Source organism: Zalophus californianus, chromosome 9 (assembly GCF_009762305.2).
Source record: "Zalophus californianus isolate mZalCal1 chromosome 9, mZalCal1.pri.v2, whole genome shotgun sequence".
In the NCBI taxonomy this organism is placed as follows: Eukaryota; Metazoa; Chordata; class Mammalia; order Carnivora; family Otariidae; genus Zalophus; species Zalophus californianus.
In genome coordinates, this window is record NC_045603.1 from 64,377,531 (window position 1) to 64,395,662 (window position 18,132).

Genomic DNA, 18,132 nt, shown 5'->3' on the forward strand with positions numbered 1-18,132 from the left:
AACTTGGTGGGAGTGTTATAGGAGGATCAAGAATCATATGGGTGGTTGTCACTTTTCAACCATGATTGCTTCTCACTTAACTGTGATTCTACACTTGCGAACAATAGGGCTGTATATTCTATTTGGTGCTTTTGCACCAGCTGTGTGACCTTGAGGAAATCACTTTGTAAGAGATGCCAGAGGCCACAATGAGGTACTTCCAAGAAGCTGGAGAGAAGGAGGTGCCCTGAGATTTGAACAAGGCAAATTAACACACAAAAGAACAAGGCATTTCCTCCCAGCCTCAGAGATTTGACTCCCTCCCTTCAACAAATATTTATTAGGCCCCTGCAAGTACTAATAGGCATCTTACTATGCTAAGGATTTTTAATGTTTTTCTAGAGAAACAGGCAGTCATTTGAATAGATTGAATTAATTTAATTAGGTTTTAGCTTTGTGGAATGGCCTGATCAAATTTGGATTTTATTTTATTTATTTATTTGACAGAGAGACACAGCGAGAGAGGGAACACACAGCAGGGGGAGTGGGAGAGGGAGAAGCAGGCTTCCTGCAGAGCAGGGAGCCCGATGCGGGGCTTGATCCCAGGACCCCGGGATCATGACCTGAGCTGAAGGCAGACGCTTAACGACTGAGCCACCCAGGCGCCCCTCAAATTTGGATTTTAAAAAGATCACTGTAGTTGCTGAGTGGAGAATGGACTAGAAGGGAGTTAGTGAGTCCAGGGAGGAGGGCAAAAGCAAAAAGGCAAGTGCAGTGGTGCAGATGAGAGGTGATGCTGGTGAGATAGAGAGGTGGCAATGGAGATGGAGAGAAAGGACAGTTGCAGGCAATATTTAAATTTGTGGGATGGATAGGACCTAGTGGTTGGTAGGATGAAGTAGGGAAGGAGGGGGAGAAAAAGATTTCTTTCAATTTTAGCTGCGTGATATTAATGTATCTAGAATGAAAGGGTGCCTGGGTGGCTCAGTTGGTTGAGCATCTGACTCTTGATTTCGGCTCAGGTCATGATCTCAGAGTCGTGAGATGAAGCCCCTAGTCTGGATCTACGCTCAGCATGGAGTCGGCTTGAGATTCTCCCCCTCTGCCCCTCCCCTCCCCCACTCTCTCTCTCTCTCTCATTCTCTCTCAAAATAAATATTTATTTTTGTAAAGGATTTTATTTTTTAAAAAAGATTTTATTTATTTATTCATGAGAGACAGAGAAGAGGGAGAGAGAGAGAGAGAAAGAGAGGCAGAGGGAGAAGCAGGCTCCCAAGGAGCCGGGAGCCCGATGCGGGACTCGATCCCAGGACTCCGGGATCATGACCTGAGCCGAAGGCAGACGCTTTAACCATCTGAGCCACCCAGGCACCCTAAAGGATTTTATTATTATTTTTTAATATTTTATTTATTTATTTGACAGAGAGACACAACCAGAGAGGGAACACAAGCAGGGGGAGTGGGAGAGGGAGAAGGCTTCCCGTGGAGTAGGGACCCCGATGTGGGACTCGATCCCAGGACTCTGGGATCATGACCTGAGCCGAAGGCAGACGCTTAACAACCGAGCCACCCAGTTGCCCCACTAAATAAATCTTTAAAAATATAAAACGAGGGGTGCCTGTGTGGCTTAGTCGGTTAAGCGTCTGCCTTAGGCTCAGGTCATGATCTCAGGGTCCTGGGATCAAGCCCCACATCAGGCTCCCTGTTCCATGGGAAGCCTGCTTCTCCCTCTGCCCGCAGCTCCCCCTGCTTCTGTTCCCTCTCTCACTGTCTCTCTCTGTCAAATAAATAAATAAAATATTTTTTAAAAAATAAAATAAAATAAAATAAAATAAATAAAAATATAAAACGAAATGAAAGAGAAAGAATAATTGATCAGCCAATATCAGTCTATTAAGCCAAAATGGAATGTGGTAACATGAGCAACTCAGTCAATAAGAATTGTTACTATGTGCCCAGAATGATCTTGGTCAGAGAGGTGCCCAATGTGGTCATTGGTGGGGCAGGAATGGTTCTTCAGGCCTCCAGATGACTGTCTGAAATACCCCTTTGAGAGAGTCCTAATTTTCTACTCAACAGGCAGCAATCTGGTACCTCACTAGAAAAAAAGGGAGTGCCCTAGATAAGAGGACACAGGCATTCTGGGCAGTAGAAAGGGAATGCGATGGATACATTGGCATGGTAGGACCCAGATCAGACACTCAGGAATTATTGCAAGGCTTCCCTAGCATGTGAATATTTGGAGGTGCCCCGAGCAAGTCCAGTCCCCAAATTGACTAGACTGAGTGTTCTTCCCAGGATCATCTTTCTCAGTGGTGTTTGGGGAGGGAGCCAGATCATCTGCCTTCCTGTGGGCATACCTCTCTAGCCAAACTGTGAATTCACTTTCAAACTCATAATGATAGTTATTATGATGGCATTAATTCGGTGAGTAACAGCTTACATACATTATTGTATTCACTTCTCACAACAGTTGTGCAAAAATAAGTATTTGATTCCAGAAGGATTTAAGCAGGTCACAGGGACCACTGGAGGCCTGGGTTGTGAGGCTATGCAGCCAGAAACAATGCCTCAAATCACAGAAGCAAGCTAGTGGGGACACTGTGGCAACTGCCACTGAACACTAGACCCTGCAATTTGCAGCCCAATGCTGACACCGACACAGGTGCTGGAAGGCCCTCCTGGCACCACTGCCATGGGCTGTCCTGGACCTCAATCTTCCTGCCAGCAGCCACAAAGAATGGCAGACATCTGCCACCATGTTGTTCCAGCCATTTCATAGAAGAGAAACCGAGGCTCAGAGTAGTGAATTAAACCACTTAAGATCACATAAGATCGGGCGCCTGGGTGGCTCAGTTGGTTAAGCGACTGCCTTCGGCTCAGGTCATGATCCTGGAGTCCCGGGATCGAGTCCCGCATCGGGCTCCCTGCTCAGAGGGGAGTCTGCTTCTCCCTCTGACCCTCTTTCCTCTCATGCCCTCTATCTCTCATTCTCTCTCTCTCAAATAAATAAAATCTTAAAAAAAAAAAATCACATAAGATCATACAACCTCTTTGACACCAGGTCTGCTTGACTGCAAAGTCCATGTTCTTTCCACTGTGTTTTGCTGCTGTGAACCACTATTTACTTCTCCAGGCTGCTGCTTCTCAGCCTGTAGTCTGGAGAAAATTGTGATATCAGCTGATCACCAAGGTCCTCTGGCTCCAGTAGGTTATAATTCACTTATTTTGCATACTGCTGGTTATGGTCCCTGGATTGAGCAAGTTCCCCTGAGGGGAGATAAGTACTTCCCATTTTCCTGAAATGGACTGGTATTTATCATCTCCATACTAGCAGAAGCCAAGAGTAGGTGTAGGAGTGAGGGGAGAACCAGACATAGGGAACACGCGAGGAAGACACCTGCATGTGTATCCTGGTTATTTTTCTGTGGAGTGCCTAGAGACACATATCCTTCAATGGCTCATCAACATGTGAATATCTGGGAGGTGCCCCAAAATCCACATGTCAAAAATAAATACATTAACTCAGTATTCTCTCCTCTTACCCCCACTAAAAAATTCCTGTTCTTCCTCCCATGTCTTCTAATCCTACTCACAGAATTGCCATCGCCCTTCCCTTTGTCTCCTTTAATCAGGTCATCAACTTCACAACTTCGATCTAGAGCACCTTCTCTATGAGTCTTCACTACCCTTTCTGTTGTTACCTGGTCCAGGCCCTCATCTCCTTTCTGGGTATTTTTTCTCCTAATAGACCCTCCACCGCCAGCCCCAACCTCTCTTGGTCCTACGTCCTCTATAGGGCCACCGGTGTGACCTCATAAAGCACAGCTCTCCTTGAGGTACTGACTCTCCCCATCTCCCCACCAAGTTAATGGCAAAGATCCCATTGCTCACTGCAGTGCTACCAAAACCTTGTACTGTTTTCATGACAATGTCCATAGTGTCTTTCCACCCATATAAATGTTTAATATTCTTCTCAAATTCTTTTTTTAAAAAGATTTTATTTATTTATTTGACAGAGAGAGACACAGTGAGAGAGGGAACACAAGCAGGGGTAGAGGGAAAGGGAGAAGCAGGCTTCCCACCAAGCAGGGAGCCCGATGCGGGGCTCGATCCCAGGACCCCGGGATCATGACCTGAGCCGAAGGCAGTCACTTAACCAGCTGAGCCACCCAGGTGCCCCTCTTCTCGAATTCTATTGGCTTTTCTTACTACCAGGTTTAGCTTCTGTGCAAGAGTATTTGTGAAGTCATAGTTTTGGCATTATATTGTTTTTCCCACCACACATTAAAAATTACATAAGAAAACAAAATTTTAAAGTGTGTGTGTTACCTGAATCATCTCACATACCACCACTAGTGGTGTATTTTGAGAACCCTGGATACTGAATAAAGGTCAAATTCTTTTAGTAAACTCTACCCACAACGTGGGGCTTGAGCTCATGACCCCAAGATCAAGAGTTGCATGCTCTACCAACTGAGCCAGGCAGGCACCCCAAATCAAATTCCTTTTTTTTTTTGAGAGAGAGAGAGAGCACGTGCATGGGGGTGAAGGAGGAGCAGAGGGAGAGGGAGAGAGAGAATCTTAAGCAGACTCCAGGTCCAGCACGGAGCCCCATGTGGAGCTTGATCTCATGACTCTGAGATCATGACCTGAGCTGAAATCAAGAGTCAGATGCTTGGGCGCCTGGGTGGCTCAGATGGTTAAGCGTCTGCCTTCGGCTCAGGTCATGATCCCAGGGTCCTGGGATCGAGTCCCGCATCGGGCTCCCTGCTCCTTGGGAGCCTGCTTCTCCCTCTGCTTCTCTCTCTCTCATGAATAAATAAATAAATCTTTAAAAAAAAAAAAAAAAGAGTCAGATGCTTAACCAACTGAGCCACCCAGGCGCCCCACAAATCAGATTCTTAAAGCTGGCATTCAAAGACCTCCCTGATTTGATCCCAGTCTAATATCCAGGTTTAATTTCCAGACAGCCCATATACACAGAGTGCTGCAGGGTCCACTCTGTATTTCCGGACGCACAGTCTTCCCTTAACTTTTTGCTTTTTTCCCTAGGGCTTTCTCAAGCTTTAAGGCCCGGCTCAATTATCAAGTACCATGTGAAATCTCAGATCTTTCCAGACAGAAACAAGCCCCCTTCCTTCTGTCCTTCCTTCCTTCCCTCCTTCCTTTTCTTCCTTCCTTCCTTTCCTCCCTTCTTCTCTTCCTTATTTTCTTTCTTTTTTTTTCTTGAGAATGGTTTCTTCCTCTATGCTTCTAGCTACTCATATGGTGATGTAAGGCTTAATATAATTTTGCCTCTAATCTTTTACTTGATAATTTTCCCTCTATAACATTAACATTCAGAGGTATATCATTCAGAGTCCTTGGGGAAAACAGATTGCACACTCAAATGGGGGAACTGAGGAAAATATAACAAGAGAGCTGTTCATATGTTCATAAAGTTGTGGGTAGGGTTAAAGAATATCTACCAGAGTGGTGAAACATTGAGTCTGGCATCAGCGAGGAACACTAGAAGGAACCCCTAGGCCTGAAGGGGCCAGGGAAGGAAGGGTTACAAGAACCCAGAAAGATCTGTAACGAGCTGTAGTTGGAGGAAAGGGCCACCCAACAGGGTCTGTGGCCTCTGGTAACCACAGGAGTGTGTCCAAGAGACACAACAGAAGAGTTGCCAGTTCAACCCACAGAACCAGGAGAAAGAATACATTGTTTTTTTTAAACTACCAAGTTTTTGTCATCATTGTTGCTGTTTTTAAGTAATCTCTATGCCCAACGTAGGCTCAAACTCGTGATCCTGAGACCCAAAGTTGCATGCTCTACAGACTGAGCCAGCCAGGTGTCCCTGGAACCGATACTTTTTAAAAAATAATTTATGTATTTATTTTAGAGAACGAGAGCATGAGAAGGGGGAGGGGTAGAGGGAGACAGAAAGGGAGAGAGAATCTCCACACTCCCCACTGAGCGCAGAGCCTGACACAGGGCTCAATCCCAGGACCCCAAGATCACCACCTGAGGTGAAACCAAGAGTTGGTCACTTAACCGACTGAGCCACTCAGGTGCCCCGGAACCCATACTTTTGATACAAACATAGTAAAAATGTTTTCACTTTTCATAGAGATACTTAAAACAGTTTCCTGAGAGCATTTAATCTTTATTTTATCTCAGTTGTTTGAGACATAGCAAAATATATGATGCTGTCTCTAGAAATTTTATTCCAAGCCCATTTACATGCCATTAGAATAGTTTACTTTCTTTAGTTGATCCTATATTTGTATATCTGTGATCTTTACAAAGTAACCATTTGTGCATTACTCTCTAAGGTGATTAATATTTAATAAACTAATATCTTGGTCCTGAGGTGTGCAGGTCTTGTGGATTGGCTCACTGAACATTTATTCCTTTTTTTTTTTAACACTGTTTGTCTTTTGTTTTTAGCAGTTTATCTATTTATTTATTTAACAGGGAGAGAGAGATAGAGTAAGAGAGCACAAGCAGGGGGAGCAGCAGGGAGAGGGAGAGGGAGAAGCAGGCTTCCCACCAAGCAGGGAGCCCAATGCGGGGCTCAATCCCAGGACCCTGGGACCATGACCTGAGCTGAAGGCAGGCACTTAACCGTCTGAGCCACCCAGGCGCCCCTGAATCACCTTCTCTTTTGCCTTCCTTTATTATTGAGGGTAGAAAAGAAAATGCTAAAATTTCCGGGCTCCCTTGCATCTAGAGATGGCCGTATAATAGTTCGGTTTGAGGAGATGTAGGTGAAAATCTGCTGTGAGATCTTCTTTCCCTGTATAAAAAGAAAAAGCCACAAGAGGAAGAAGCCCTTTGTCTTAGCCCTTTTGCTTTCCTCCTGATTGAAAACAAGAGAATTTGAGAATGATTTAATAAAGAACCTATTTACAAAGGTATAGGGAAACTACAGGGGTACAGCAGTACCCTAAGGTGAGTATCAGAGAAGCTGTCACCAATAAAGGCCAGAAGCAACTAGAAACAAAACAAGAGATGTGTGTGTGTGTGGGGGGGGTATTGGAGGAGTGACTTGAGGGGTGCTAGGACCTTCAGTGGGGGTCACAGATACTCTCCCCACTCCATCTGACCTTCTGTGAGGGCTTCACTTAGGCTGAACTCTGCTGGGATCCAGGGGGCAAGGTCTGCCTCCTGGAAACAAATCTGGGTGGAAAAGAATAGAGAGTTAATCCGGAAAGAAAAACAGCACAAAAGGCATCTCATTTATCTTTACATCCATATTGTGCAACAGGTGGTGCAAGTGTGAGTATCTGGTACAAAGTAGGAGATGAATAGATTTTTATTGAATTTCACTGAATATAGTTCTTTGTTCTACCCTGCAGTGCTTAAGACCCAATCTGGAATCTCCACCAACCTCACTCAGGCCAAATAATTCAACATAAAATTGCTGGTCTGCAAGGAACTTCATTTAGCCAGTTGAAAAGCTTTTTGGGTCCCTTTCTGAGGCCAGAGTAAGTGGCTCTTTGAAACAACTTTTGTATATTTGGACTTTCTAAAGCATTAGATAGTTCCACAGTTATACAAAGCCTGTCTTCCGGTACAGTCTAACTGCTACATACCTACTTCATGAAGCCCTTCCAGAAGAACTACCTTCTGTGTGCTATCTATATGGCTAAGTCTCAGTTTCCACATCTGTAAGATAAGGGTGATAATAACTACCCATCATTCAAGCCTCAGGTACAAATGTCACCTCCTCAGGCTTTCTAGGATACCATATAAAAGAAGGGGCATACCGCACCCCATTACTCTCTAGCCCATTAATACCTTGTTTTTCCTCCCACTGCAGTTATTACTTTTTTATTGTAGTTTATTTATTGTTCATTTGTAGATTGTTGGTCTTCTCCCAAAAGAATACTTGCTCCTTGTGAGCAAAGACCTTGTCTGTGTTGTTTGCTGCTCTATTCCCAGCATCTAGAAGGGTGCATGGGGTATGATGGTTGTTTGATAAATATTTGTAGATGAATGGATAAAAAATACCAATTACCAACTTTAGGGCTGTTGTGAATATTAAATGAGATAACAATGAAATGCACCTGGCGCAAAGTAGAACTCCATAAACCTGTTTTCTTTCTTCTTTTTCCCTCCCTGACCTGCTATATCCAATCCTTTAGCAAATCAGATTGACCTCAGCCTCAAAATGTATCCAAAATTCTCTACTTCATTCATCTCTGCCACTCTAGTCAAGCCCCCTTCACCTCTCACCTGGACTACAAGTAAGTCTCCTAGCTGATCTGCCTTCTTCCCCTCTTGCTCTTGTCCCCCTCATTCTTCACAATGAGAGAAATTTATTTATTTATTTTTAACCAGGGAAAACTTTTAGAAATACAGTTCAGATATTCAGATCATCAACTGCTTTCTGGGTACCCAAACTTCTTTACATGGCCTGGCCCCTGCCATCCTCTTAGATTTCATCTGCTTTAGGTCCACACACACTCTCTCTCCCTCCCTTTGTCCTGAAATTTAACAAATTTATTTTCATCGTGGCACCCATAGCACTGATGGATTCTTCTGTCAGAACTTCACGCTAACTGGCTCCTTATTGTCTTTCAGACCTCAATTTATTTATTTTTAAAGATTTTATTTTTATTTATTTGACAGAGAGAGACACAGTGAGTCTCTCAACAAACAGGGGGAGTGGAAGAGGGAGAAGCAGGCCTCCCGCTGAGCAGGGAGCCCGGCGGGCGGCGCGGGGCTCCATCCCAGGACCCTGGGACCATGACCTGAGCTGAAGGCAGACACTTGACGACTGAGGCAGCCAGGCGCCCCTAGACCTCAATTTAAATAGGGATTCCTTTGATAGGAAGTATTACTAATCTAATGTGGCCATTTCTTATTATACCACCTTTTATATCACTTAATACCATCTAATATTTCCTTGTTTATATGTTTGTCCCTTCCAACTAGGTTTTAAGCTTTGTGAGCACAGAGACGTCTGTCACGTTCTTCACTCTATCCCCAAAGCTAGAACAATGCCTGAAACACATAGCATATGCATAATAAATATTTGTTGAATAAATTAATGCATTTGATTATGATGATGACAACAAAATTTCAGACGACCTGGCCACAAATTCTAACGACTTTCTCAAGAATAAGAATCGCATTTCCGAAGATCCTGGTAGACTGGGGAAATCGACAATAAAAGATCTGGGGCCAAAGTCTGGGGGAAACAGAGGTAATATTTTGGAATTTGGGCCTTCCCCCCCATTCCAAGGATCTCAGAGACCTCGCAGAAGGGAAGCCTAGAATCTTCTGAGAAGAAATTCCAGCCCAGCCACAACGAATATTTTTCCATCCACGATTCTTCGCAGCCGCTTCTGCTAGGTTGAAAATGCGCAAACACCTCTAGGACCCCGGGCTCCTTTCTGTTTCTTTATGAATGAACCGGCTCTAGTCTGCGCAGGCGCAGCTCCAGGTTCTCCTGCTCCACGTGAGGCCCACCCTTCCCTCCCGCTGGCGGCCCCGCCCTTATTCTTTCTAATGAACCAATGGCGAGCGGCCTGGGGGGCGGAGCCCGGAGCGGCGCGGCACTGTAGATCCCCCGGCGCCCGGCTCCCTCGCGTTAGTCTTGCTGTGTTGTGATCACGTGGCCAGCTCCGGGCGCGGCGCTTGTTTTGGTTTCCCTCTAGCTTGTCCCTGGCAGCTTCGGGGTGAGCGACTTTGCTGTGCCGGTTGCTGCGCCTGCCTTACACTCTGATCTCCTCTGCTTAGGGCTCTTTCAGCCCGCAGTTCGGCAAGCCCCTCGGGGCCGGCTACTGCCATGCCGCTAGTTCGCTACAGGAAGGTGGTCATCCTCGGGTACCGCTCTGTAGGTGAGTCTCAGCCTTGGGGAGAGCACGGACGCACCGCGGCTTTGTGGCCAGAGGAGGCGCGCTGTCGCGGGAACGCGACCCAGAGAGGAATGGTGGCATCGCTAGAACGGGGTTGTAGGACGAGGATTGAAAGGATGGAGGAGGAAAGGCTGGGGTGGTGGTAGTGTGTGGAGGGCTGCAGGAAGTAGGAGCATGTAAGGGTTAATGTGGGCTTGGTTGCAGGAACACCAGAGTGGTCCCCTGTGTTAACCTGGGAGGGGTAGGGATGGGGTCAGGCTTTGATGACGGGGGCGCGGTCTGTGTGGGTGGCAAGTCTCAGGTGTCCGGGTGCGGGGCAGACCTGATCCTAGGGGAATCCCGGCTCTTCCCGGGGGTGGGGTGCGGAAAGGCGGCAGGAAAGGCTTCCTGCGGCGCTACTGAATGCATCCGGTGGCCAGGGTGCAGAGACCCAAGGCGAAAAGAGGGTGAGGGTAGGCTAAGGAAAAACATTGCATGGCACCCACAGGCTAGGGTGCTAATTTGGGGTCCTCTTTAGTCCTGGGCCACAGTCCGAAAGGACAGAGGATGTAAATGTGGATGGATGATTTGGATACAACTACCACTGCTTCCCACAGGGAAGACATCTTTGGCACATCAGTTTGTGGAGGGCGAGTTCCTGGAAGGCTATGATCCTACAGTGGAGAACAGTGAGTAGATTTCTCCCCTAGGGATGGAGCAGGGAGGTCTTTGTTGCCCCACCTAATTCTGTAATCTGGGGTTTTCCTGGTGCCAAGGGGCCGATTTAATTATCCATTAAATATAATCTCTTCTCTAGCAATCTTGTTCTATTAGTTGAGCTGGAGTGTGGATTTTGCAGGATACTGCATCCAGGATGGTGTAGATTAGACAATAAGAACCTTGACATTGTCTCTCCAGCTGCCTGGAGTGCTCCCTGGTCCTGGCCCATCTATATATCACCCCTAGAGTTAAGAACGCATCGGGGCACACATTGCTAGCCCTACAAGGCACCTCACAGTCAAGTTTTCTTTTCTTTTCAGCTTACAGCAAGATAGTGACTCTTGGCAAAGATGAGTTTCACCTACACCTGGTGGATACAGCAGGGCAGGTACCAGTTTGGGGTAGGGTAATCTAAATGTGGCAGTTCAGTAATGGGAGATGAAGTCTGGTTGCCTCCATGGCTCATCTATCTGTGAAGTAGTTTTAAAAGAAAAGCATTTTAGCAGCCGGTAGTGTGCAGTGCACATTGGAGCTACTCTGTAAATACTTGTCTAATAGAAATGACTGGAGTAGGGAGTGCCCCAGGGAGGGTCCCCAGGATGCAACCCACCAACCTTTGCCATCTGAGTGTTGTGTATCTAGGTGTTGATGTTTCTGTTTTTTGTCAGGATGAGTACAGCATTCTGCCCTATTCATTCATCATTGGGGTCCATGGTTATGTGCTTGTGTATTCTGTCACCTCTCTGCATAGGTAAGTGACCAAGGTTATGAGTGGGGGACTTGGGAGCATCTGAGGGCTGTCCCAGAATAAGTTTAAAGCTCCATTTCTTGTGTTTAAAGCTTCCAAGTCATTGAGAGTCTGTACCAAAAGCTACATGAAGGCCACGGGAAAACTCGGTAAGTGGCCCTGGGAGATAGAGACAGAGTATGGACATGAGGAGATGGAAGAGAGTGGAGGGTCCAAGTGAGGGAGGAGGCCAGGACAAATCCTGTCTGATCTGCTGGGGAGTTGTCCAGCCCCGATGTGAAGGGAGTTGGGTTCCAGGCAGACTGGGAGGGGATCCTGTAGTAACTGTTATTTCTTCACAGGCTGCCGGTGGTGCTAGTGGGAAACAAAGCAGATCTCTCTCCAGACAGGTACGGAGATCTCTATAGCTCAAGGCAAAGGAAAGTGAGATGGACTAGCAGTCAGTCAGGCTCTAGTCCTGGCTCTGCCACTGACTTGAATGAATCATTTCACCTCTTTTTGTTTCTAACTTGAAGGTTAAGGCAAGATAACCCTTCTATCGCAAAAGCTATAATTTCATATTTCAAGCCTCAGTCCTAGGCTTCTGAGTTCTCCTTTATTTTTCTCCTTCCCCAACCCACCTCCCAAACCTTAGAAACAGGATGGGTCAGAGGAAGTCTAGATTCTATAATGATTTTGCAGAGAACATGGGGACATTGCTATCTTCCATCTTTATGTTCCAAATTTGCTTCTAGGGAGGTCCAGGCAGTTGAAGGGAAGAAGCTGGCAGAGTCCTGGGGTGCGACATTTATGGAGTCATCTGCTCGAGAGAACCAGGTGCTTGGCCTGAAGCTTAGGGGCACAATCAGGGTAGCAGTGTTTTTCTTATGGCACTGCTTGGTGGTGAGGATGGTCGGGGAGTGGGGTATACACCTCAGAGCTGGGTTGTATTGGCAATGAACTGACTTTCCCCCCCCCACCCCGAATTCTGTCCCTTGCAGCTAACTCGAGGCATCTTCACCAAAGTCATCCAGGAGATTGCCCGGGTAGAGAATTCCTATGGGCAAGAGCGCCGCTGCCGGCTCATGTGAGCCCTCAGGCATTGGGTAGCTGCCTTGATTCTGCCCCTGGCACTTGCCAGGCTCCAGCGGGTATAGGCCCTTAGGACTTCACGGGTATGGTTGCCAGCTGTGTCCCCGGTCCTCTGGTCACACAGTGTGGTACCCTCATGTTTGCACACTTTTCCAGGCTCTAATGGCCTGGTTGTCAATGTTTACAATGGGGCAAGGATGTCTCATGGGACTGGCCTCTAGTCCTCTGTTTTTGCTAAATGAATTGTTATAACCTGCAGGGTTGGGATACGAGTCCTAAGCATTGTTTATTTAGGACCCTGTCTTCTGTGCAGGTTTTGGGCGTTGGCTGGGTGAGGGGAGCTGGGGATTCCTGAAGTGGAGCTGGCTCCCTAGGGTGACAATGTATATATGCAAATAAACTGAGAAATCTTTTTGTCGCTGGCTTCTCTGTATGTGGGGAGAGCTCAGGGCCGATATCTCCTTTTCCAAGGAGTGGTGACTGTGACTTTTGGTGGGGAATCAGGGCTAACTCTTTCCTCCTACTTCATTCCTATTCCTCGTGCCTCACTCATTCAGGAGGACCGTTAGCCTAAGACTTACTGCTTAGTTTTTCTCACCTTTCTTTTCTGCTAGGTTCTCCTATGCCGGTACCAGTTGGCTGCCACTCCATCCAGGATTATAGACGCTCAAGGTCCCCTTAACTACAGAAATACCGCCCTCTAGTGGCCAGCTGCCGCATGCTGACCTACCTTCCCTCCTGGGGCCTTGGCATTCGCTGGCACTCAGAGAGAGGCTAAGGTTTGGGAGGAAGGAAGCCCCTCATCCTAGTGATGTAATAATTGAGAAGGAGTGTAGAGGCAGGGACTGAAGCGTTGGTGAAGATTTTGGCTTTCTAAGAGAGTTGAGTAAAGTAAGAAATAATGCTGTGTATCCATCCTTCCACTCCCATGTCCCCAGAGCCTTTCATTAAGTCGATGTTCTTTGGTCTTTCATACCTTGGGTGACCTTTTCACACCCTTCACACTTTTGGAATTGTGCCACTTTTTTAGGTGTGAAAGGGTATTGCTTCCGTTTTTGTTTTTTTTTAAGGTTATTTATTGAGAGAGCGAGCATGCGGGAGCATGTGCCTGAGCCTGGGGAGGGGGAGGGGCAGAGGGAGAGGGAGAGAGATACTCTCGAGATTCTGGGGGCTCGATCTCATGACCCTGAGATCATGACCTGAGCCAAAATTAAGAGCTGACTGCTCAACGGACTGAGCCAGCCAGGCGCCCCTACTTCTACTCTTTCTTCTTAACCTGCCATCTCAGTAAGAGGATGGACATTTCAGCTAGGAAGAATTGGTCCTAGCTGCCTCTACTTTTTCTGCTCATCCACCACCCCCATCAGACCTAGGTCCTAACTGGCCTAATACCTCCTCCAAGGACTTATGAGTGTTACTGGAATAGTATCCCTCACAGGGAGAACACAGACTTCTCTTGCCACGTGAGGGAGTCTGAGGTACCCTGTCCATGCACTTAGTTGGGGAGGATGGGCAAAATCTTAGCCGTGATCTTGCTGGAGCCCGACTCTTGACTAGCTGGGCTTACAGTTGGGGCAATTGTGTGTCATGCTAGTTTTCGAAAGTTTTGCCGGCTGCTTTTGCATCTCTAATCTAGAATCTAAAAAATAAGGGCTGCTGGAAGAAGCATTCTCCAAAGAGCAATCTCAGTGGTTTAGAATTCTTTTTAGGGTTGTCACCACACTCTTTCCTTACATTAAAATGAGGTCCTTTTGCACATCTGACCTGGAATACTCACTATAGGTTGTCTATTGCCCTGCTGCCCTTTCCATGAGGTCTGGGATAGACTTACAAATGTTTGAAGTTTTCTAAAAGTGTATCAAGCAATCTCAAAGTCCTGATAAAAGTCACAAATAGTAGTTAGTGGCTAGGTTGGAATACTTTTCCACTTAGCTGTGTGACCTTGTGTAGTCACTTAACCTGGCTGAGCCTCAGTTTCTCATTTATGAAGTGCAGTTAAACCTTCATAAGGTTGAGTTGAGAATTAAATTGGGGTGATATATGAAATGCTTAGCATAGTCTCTCATACATAATAAACCCTTAAGAAACAGTGGCTATAGTGTTATGGGAGGTGTTTTTGGTGAAGGTCAGCCTCCCGGCCTCTGGGTATAGAGTAGAGAGGGACCTTCCATTTTCCAACTTTTTTAAAATTAAAAAGTGTTTATTTATTTTTAAAGATTTTAAGTAATCTCTACACCCAATGTAGGACTCGAACTTGCAACCCCAAGGTAGAGAGTGTGCTGTACTGACTGAGCCAGGCACGCACCCCCATTTTCCAACCTGTCTCAGTTAATTTATTCATTATAGCTGGGACAGGTGTGGGTCGCCCCTGGACTTTTTTTGCTGAACTAGAACTGCATGGTCAGTGCAGGGTATATGATGCCACTGTGTGACTAGCACAGGATATGCCTAGTTCTGATCCCTCCTATGAACCTGACTGGTAGGGATTTAGGTTTTCTGCACTGTCCAATATGGAAGCCACATTTCACATAGTTTTAATTTAGTATTAAAATTAAACAAAAAGGTCCTCAGTTGCACCACCTACATTTCAAAGTGCTCAATAGCTACATGTGGCTAAGCCAAATTAGTGTAGCTCTAGTGCCATTTCCATCATTGCCGAAAATTCTATAGGACAACACTGTAAACCCTTTCCCACAAAACCAGCCCTGTACCTGATTTGCCTCTTTCTTCACATCCTCCTTAAAAAAATTTTTTTTATTATATAAATATATATAATCCTAGGAAAAACATGGCCATTGGTTTGACTCATGGATGTCACTTGATGTGGTCCGTTGGGAAATTTTGCCTATTTTATTTAGCCTCAATCTCATCATCATAGTCTTAATTCCACTTAGTTCATAACGAGGGTGAGAAATAACTAAGAATATATTAAGTATCTAGCACATAGTTAATTTGTCTCGTTCTGTTCAGCCGTGGTTACAGCTAATGCAGAAAAGGCATTCCAATCCCTTCTTGCCCAGACTTATTGGGGTGTGTGGGGGAATGCCTGCAAGTAGTGTTTTGGGATCTTGTCTAGAGTAACAGCACTCCGGCCAGGTAGCAACAAGGCTCCAAGGTCCATCCTTTCTGTTTACTAGAAAAGGGGACACAGGGCCTGAAGGTCCCGAGAGAAAGACTGGGGGTCGGAGTGGGAGCACCCGGGAAAGGAAGGAAATTCCACATTTATGTTTTGATGGGGGAGGTGTGTGTGTGGTGATTGTGTGGGCACTGACTCTTCTTTCCTCAGGAGGGGGTTTGAGAGCCAGAAGGAACGACTAGGTACTCGTCCCGCTTTCCTTCGGGCCCCCGAACGTGGCAAGAACCCACCCATTGCAGCGCCAGGCGCCGTGCCTCACTTTCTCCATTTGCGGACTCCAGTTCCCAGGATGCAGAGCAGCGGCCAATCTCCTGGCTCTTCTTCCATCCCCCTCCCGCGAAAGACTGCCCCTGGCCAAGGCAAGGGGGCAGGTGGTTTCAGGGGCCGAGAACTGCAAGGGAACGGAACTAGAAAGTGGCCGGAGTCCTAGTTTCACCAGCCGGGCGGTGAAGGAGGCAGGTCCAGGGCCGGGGCGCAGAGGAGGGGGGCTTCATTCCCACGTGTCTGCACAGTGGCCGGCCCGGCGCAGTCGGGGTTAACCCGAAGCGGAGGGATCCCGCAGCGTGTGCGTAGAACTGCAGAGTCACAACCTTTCCTCCGAGAGGGCCGTATCCCTCCGCCGCTCCGCTCCAACACAAAATAGGGCCGCGTCTTCTCCTTTCTCCGCTTCTAGAGTGGGGTTCCCCAGGCAAAAGGCCCCCCCGGATCTCGCGCCGGAGGCTTCCCGAATCTCCACGACCGCTGCCGAGATCTTGGGCCAGGAAATAGCCCCTTCGCAGGAACCACCCTACCGGCCGAACAGGAGGCGGAGGGGGGGAGGCGGAGCGGCGCCGCGCTGCACTACTTTCCTCTCCGGTTGCAAATGGCTGCCTCGTTCCCCACTTTCCGCTCAGTTTCCTGACCCCCCGGTGCCGGGAGCCGGGGTTGGGCCATGCACCTCTAGGCCCCCCGCGATCACAGCCAGCCGGGGGTCGAAGGGGTGCCGCCGATCAGAGCCGGCCAGGCCGGGGGCGGGGCAGCTCCCGAGGCCAGAGGGGAAGGGAGGCGAGCGCCGGGCCTGGAGCGGCCGGAGGGGAGCGGGCAGAGGGCTCGCACCGCCCGCCCCTTCCTCTTCCTCGCCCACCTACCTTCCTCCCTTCCCCGGGGGGGGGGGAGCAGAAGGTGGGGGGCTCGAAGCCTCAGAGGGCGAGCGCTCGGGGTCGAGGAGCCCGGCGTTGGGTGTGTGTCAGGTTCAGCCCCGCGGCCCCGCCGGCTCCGCGTCGCCGTAGCTCGCGCGGCCCCGGGGCGCCGGCCCGGGCGGGGAGAGGGGCTCGGCGCTCCAGCGAGGGTCTCACGTTCCATCCGGGCCCGGCGCGGGGCGGCGCGGCATTCCTTCCGGGCTGCTGGGGAGGCGCCTCGACGTTCCATCTGGAGAGCCTCGACGTTCCGCCCGAGCCCGGCGCGGGCGGCCGGGGCGCTGGCCCGGCCCTAGGACTGAGAGGCCGCCCGGCGACGCGGATGCGGAGCCTGCTCGCCCAAGATCAAAGCCACCGGTGCTCTCTTTGTGTCCGCTCGGGATTCGCCGCCCTGGGGCTGTCCATGGAAACCTAAACTGCTGGAACCCGAGGCAGAGAACCTTTCTTTGGCTTCTTGCTTTTTTGGGGGGGGGGGAGGAGGGTGGCCACTCCGACCTGGATTTACCGTTCTTGGCCCCCGTAAGCCCCCCCGTGCGGGGGGCGGCTGTGATCGCTCTGGCGGTTGGAGGTCGGGGAGCGGCCCGGGCTCTGGCCATGTTCTCGGATGAGGATTTCTGGATCGCCCTGTGAAGAGGTGAGTGAAGTCTGCCCGGCCAGGGCCCAGAAAGGGTTGGACTGGGGGCATAGCCAGATGGACTATCTTGGCCGGAGCTGGCCTTTAGGTTGGAGAAAGGGGTGCCAGAGCTGAGGAGGGTTCCTTTGGCAGGGTCTGTCAAGGGAACCTGAGCCAGTCGCCGGGGCAGAACTGAGGCCTGGTGTCTGGGCTGTGCCTCTTTAAAGACTGGGGGTTCAGGGAACCACGGGAGTTTGGGAACCTGGCCAGATCGCCTTTCTGCCTGTTTATTTTTGTGTTGGGGGGAAGCTCTGCTAAACTAGGACCCAGGCCCTGATGCCAGCACCAATCCCAGTTGGCTGCTTCTCCCTCAGGGTTCCTTGTGGGCCTTGGGAACAGAACAACTTTGGGAGGGAGGATAGAGTGCCCCTGCCAGGTCAGACTTAATGCCAGGTTGGACTTTAAGGTTGTTCTTGCCCATCCGGGCACCCAGAAGCAGTCTCTGGGAGACTCCAGGAACCCTAGGTCTTTCACCAGGCCTTATTTCACTGTGCAAAGGGGAGAGTGTGTGGAAATTGACTAGTGTGATGAAGGGGGTGGCTAGGGCGAGTAGGAGGCGGGGCTGGGGGCAGCTCTGGCCTTGCTGTTCAACTTTAAACTGCCCCTGCCTGGCAAAGTGACCCCAGCGAGGCCTAGTGCTGTCTTAGCCTGCTTTGCCTCTCCTCCTCTGGGGATGGACATAATCTCTAGGGGATTATAGAGGAGGCTGTTGAGATTTGCTCCCTGCGAATGTGGGCTGCAAAAAAATGGCTTTTGTCTCCCGCTTTCTCTGGGCCTGGTGCGGAGAGCTGGTTGCC

General features: G+C 48.8%; 2 protein-coding genes across 11 annotated transcripts in view; both read left to right on the forward strand.

Annotated features, from left to right (window-relative positions):
* The first annotated feature begins 9,600 nt into the window (after nt 1-9,600).
* On the forward strand, nt 9,601-12,750 carry RHEBL1 (RHEB like 1). The gene is made up of 8 exons (XM_027594557.1): nt 9,601-9,815; nt 10,430-10,501; nt 10,853-10,920; nt 11,201-11,283; nt 11,373-11,429; nt 11,622-11,669; nt 12,015-12,096; nt 12,261-12,750. Exons 1-8 carry the CDS (start codon nt 9,764-9,766, stop codon nt 12,348-12,350), a joined length of 552 nt encoding a protein of 183 aa, XP_027450358.1. The 5' UTR covers nt 9,601-9,763; the 3' UTR covers nt 12,351-12,750.
* Nucleotides 12,751-14,466: 1,716 nt separating this feature from the next.
* KMT2D (lysine methyltransferase 2D) overlaps nt 14,467-18,132 on the forward strand; it is a 41,565-nt gene continuing 37,899 nt past the window's right edge. For 6 of the 10 annotated variants that reach the window (XM_027593480.2, XM_027593484.2, XM_027593485.2 and 3 more), the window contains exon 1: nt 14,467-17,296. The gene's annotated coding sequence lies outside the window, so the exon portion shown is untranslated. The remainder of the gene's footprint in view (nt 17,297-18,132) is intronic. The other 4 variants (XM_027593487.2, XM_027593488.2, XM_027593489.2 and 1 more) reach the window with 1 other exon arrangement.

Coding starts and splice junctions, on each gene's coding strand:
- RHEBL1 (XM_027594557.1), top strand. CDS start 9,764: ATGCCGCTAGTTCGCTACAGGAAGGTGGTCATCCTCGGGTACCGCTCT. Junction 10,502..10,852: donor TGATCCTACAGTGGAGAACA/GTGAGTAGATTT, acceptor TTTTCTTTTCAG/CTTACAGCAAGATAGTGACT. Junction 11,430..11,621: donor GAAGGCCACGGGAAAACTCG/GTAAGTGGCCCT, acceptor ATTTCTTCACAG/GCTGCCGGTGGTGCTAGTGG.